The sequence below is a fragment of the Sminthopsis crassicaudata genome, chromosome 3 (assembly GCF_048593235.1).
Source record: "Sminthopsis crassicaudata isolate SCR6 chromosome 3, ASM4859323v1, whole genome shotgun sequence".
Taxonomy (NCBI): domain Eukaryota; kingdom Metazoa; phylum Chordata; class Mammalia; order Dasyuromorphia; family Dasyuridae; genus Sminthopsis; species Sminthopsis crassicaudata.
Window position 1 is genome coordinate 318,101,152 of NC_133619.1, and position 2,810 is coordinate 318,103,961.

Genomic DNA, 2,810 nt, shown 5'->3' on the forward strand with positions numbered 1-2,810 from the left:
TTGCCTTCCCTGCCTTTTAATCTTCTTGACTCCAAATCTAGAACTATATTTATTACATTATGCTACATTGGATAATTGAAGTGATAGTATAGTGGAAAGAATGCTTAATTTGAAGTTAAGGTACTACATACCTTATATATGCTTTGATCCAATGACTTGATCTCCTTACTTTTTTTCAAAGGAGATACTCCATCTCTTGACTCTGGACTTCCATGGTTTATTTTTAAATTCTAGATAAAAACCTATCTCTACAGGAACCCTTTCTTGTTTACCCTTAAATATGCCTTTTTTCCTTCTATTGATTATCTTCAGCATATCTTATATACCTCTTGTTTTACATAATTGTCTCCCTCTTTGGACTTTGTCTTTAGCCTTTCTTTATATCCTCAGCATTTGGCATAGCCCCTGGTACACAGTAGATTTTTAAAAGTGTTTATTAACTAACTTAACTATAATTACAGAAACATTAGAAGTATAAGAACATAGACAAGAGTGAAAAGGATTGTAATTGTGATCATGTAAATCCAGTGGTGTCAAGCTCAAATAGCAATAAGGCACCATTGATATCTATGTAAGGATTTCTGTGGGCTAAATATTGACTTGTTTTTAAAATGTATTATTATCTTTATTTTATTGTATTTTTTATTCTATTAAATATTTCCCAATTATACTTTAATTTGATTCAGGCTGCAACTGGAAATTCTGAGGGTTTGACACCTAGAATCTATAAAAGATCATAGATGGAAGTAGAAAAGATGACAAATAAACCAATTCTTCATTTTACATATAAGGAAACTGAGGCTGAGAGAGAAAAGAGAAAGAGGAAAGAAAGGAGGGAAAGAAGAAGGAAGGAAGGAAGAAGGAGGAAAGGAGAGAAAGGGAGGAAGGGAGGGAGACAGAGAAAGGGGATAAGAGAGGGAGAGAGTGACTTCCTTAAGGTCATGAATTCAGTTATTTCCAACTCTGTGAAAACATGTACTATAAAACGGCAGAATCTTTTATCCACTACTATCTCCATAAGTCTGTCCAAGCTAAAGAAAACAACTTGAATTATTTAGATATATGCTTCAATTTTGTACTTCACTTTACAAATACAGACACATCTTCTCTCTTTAAGATTCTATGTTTGTCTTTAAAAGATTCAAACCCAGCTTGCACCACACATTTTAATATCTACAGTGTTTTAACATTTAATTCTGAAAGTTGATTTAAATACATGCTTTGGAATCTGAGTTCAGCTACTTACAGGGGGCTATTCATCTTCAGAAATTTATGAAAGTTGTCTTCATTTCTTCTGTTTTTATTAACTAATAATATAGGGAGTACTGTGGACAGACCATTGCATATTTTCAGACATTTTCAATGTATTGGTTGTTTTTTTCCTAAAAATATTTTTTATGATATAGGAAATGTCTTAGGGAAGAAGGAGACAATGGAATACTGGATAATCCAAAAACAAAACATAGCAATAAGATATATATGTATACATATATATTAAATAAATATAAATATTAAATTAAAAAGGTCTATAAATATTACCTATTTTCATTATTAGGCAGAACAAGGAGTTTAAGCACTGACTCTGGGGGCTGAATTAGTCTTCTACAACCAGCAGTCAGAAGCAAATTTAAGAATTATATAAATGTTAATTATTACAATTGTGATTATGAAAACTGAAAACTTGGGTCAAACATTCTACTAAGTTGTTTTCCTGGAGTCAGGAAGACTTGCATTCAAATTTGGTTTCAGAAACTAGCTATTTTACTCTGGGCAAGTGAATTAATTTCTATTTGCCTAAATGCCTTCATTTGTGAAAATGGTGAGTGATTAATAGCACTGACCTCCCAGGGTTGCTGTGAAGATCAAATAAGATGATATGTATAAAGTGCTTTTTAACCTTAAAGCATCACATAAATGCTAGCTATTAACATAATTATTATCATTAATCCCAATAGTACCAAGATTTATTTTCTGGAATATTTTCTTCTATACTTAGGATTTCTAAAATGGTTGGATCAGTTCACAATTCCACCAACAATGAATTAGTTTTCCAAATTTGTCACTTTCCTTTCAAACATTTTAGCTAATCTGGTAGTTATAAAATGATATTTCAAAATTGTTTAAATTTTCATTTCTCTAATAAATAATGATTCAGAGCATTTTATATGATTATAAATTGTTTTGATTTCTTCATGGAAAAATTGCCTGTTCATAGCCTTTGATCATTTATCAATTCTGTCCTTTGTTATAGTGTCATAGAACATCACAGTGGACTTCTCAAGTCATTCCCTGGACTATGGGACTCTGAAGTAAAAGAAGAACCTGGGGTCACCAAGAACTTAAAAGGAGGAAACAAATGGGTTAAGAATGTGGAGAATTATGTTACAGTTAATAATTAATTAATTCTGTGAACTTGTTCTGCTTTTTACAAAAATGTCAATCTCTACCAGAAAGAGAATTATGGGAAATAAGTGTAGACGACAACAGCATTTCCACTCTTTCTGTTACTGTTTGCTTGCATTTTTGTTTTCCTTCTCAGGTTTTTTTTTTTCTTTCTAGATCCTATTTTTCTTGTGCAGCATGATAACTGTATAAATATGTATACATATATTGGATTTGACATATATTTTAACATATTTAACATGTATTGGACTGCCTGACATCTAGGGGAGGAGGTGGAGGGAAGGAGAGGAAAAGTTAGAACAGAAGGCTTTGCAAAGTCAATGTTGAAAAATTACCCATGCATATTTTTTATAAATAAAAAGCTATTTAAAAAAAGTCAATCTCATCTCTAGCTATAGTAGAAGTTG

At 31.4% G+C, this 2,810-nt stretch overlaps 1 protein-coding gene across 3 annotated transcripts in view; it reads left to right on the top strand.

Moving 5' to 3' along the window:
- The window catches only part of LOC141561500 (OX-2 membrane glycoprotein-like), a 33,936-nt gene extending 31,328 nt beyond the window's left edge, over nt 1-2,608 (top strand). For all 3 annotated transcript variants that reach the window (XM_074301175.1, XM_074301176.1, XM_074301177.1), the window contains one exon: nt 2,252-2,608. Coding sequence is in view for 2 of the 3 variants with exons in the window: in XM_074301176.1 (XP_074157277.1) it covers nt 2,252-2,259 (8 nt within the window). In the remaining variant the exon portion in view is untranslated. The remainder of the gene's footprint in view (nt 1-2,251) is intronic.
- Nucleotides 2,609-2,810: the final 202 nt, after the last annotated feature.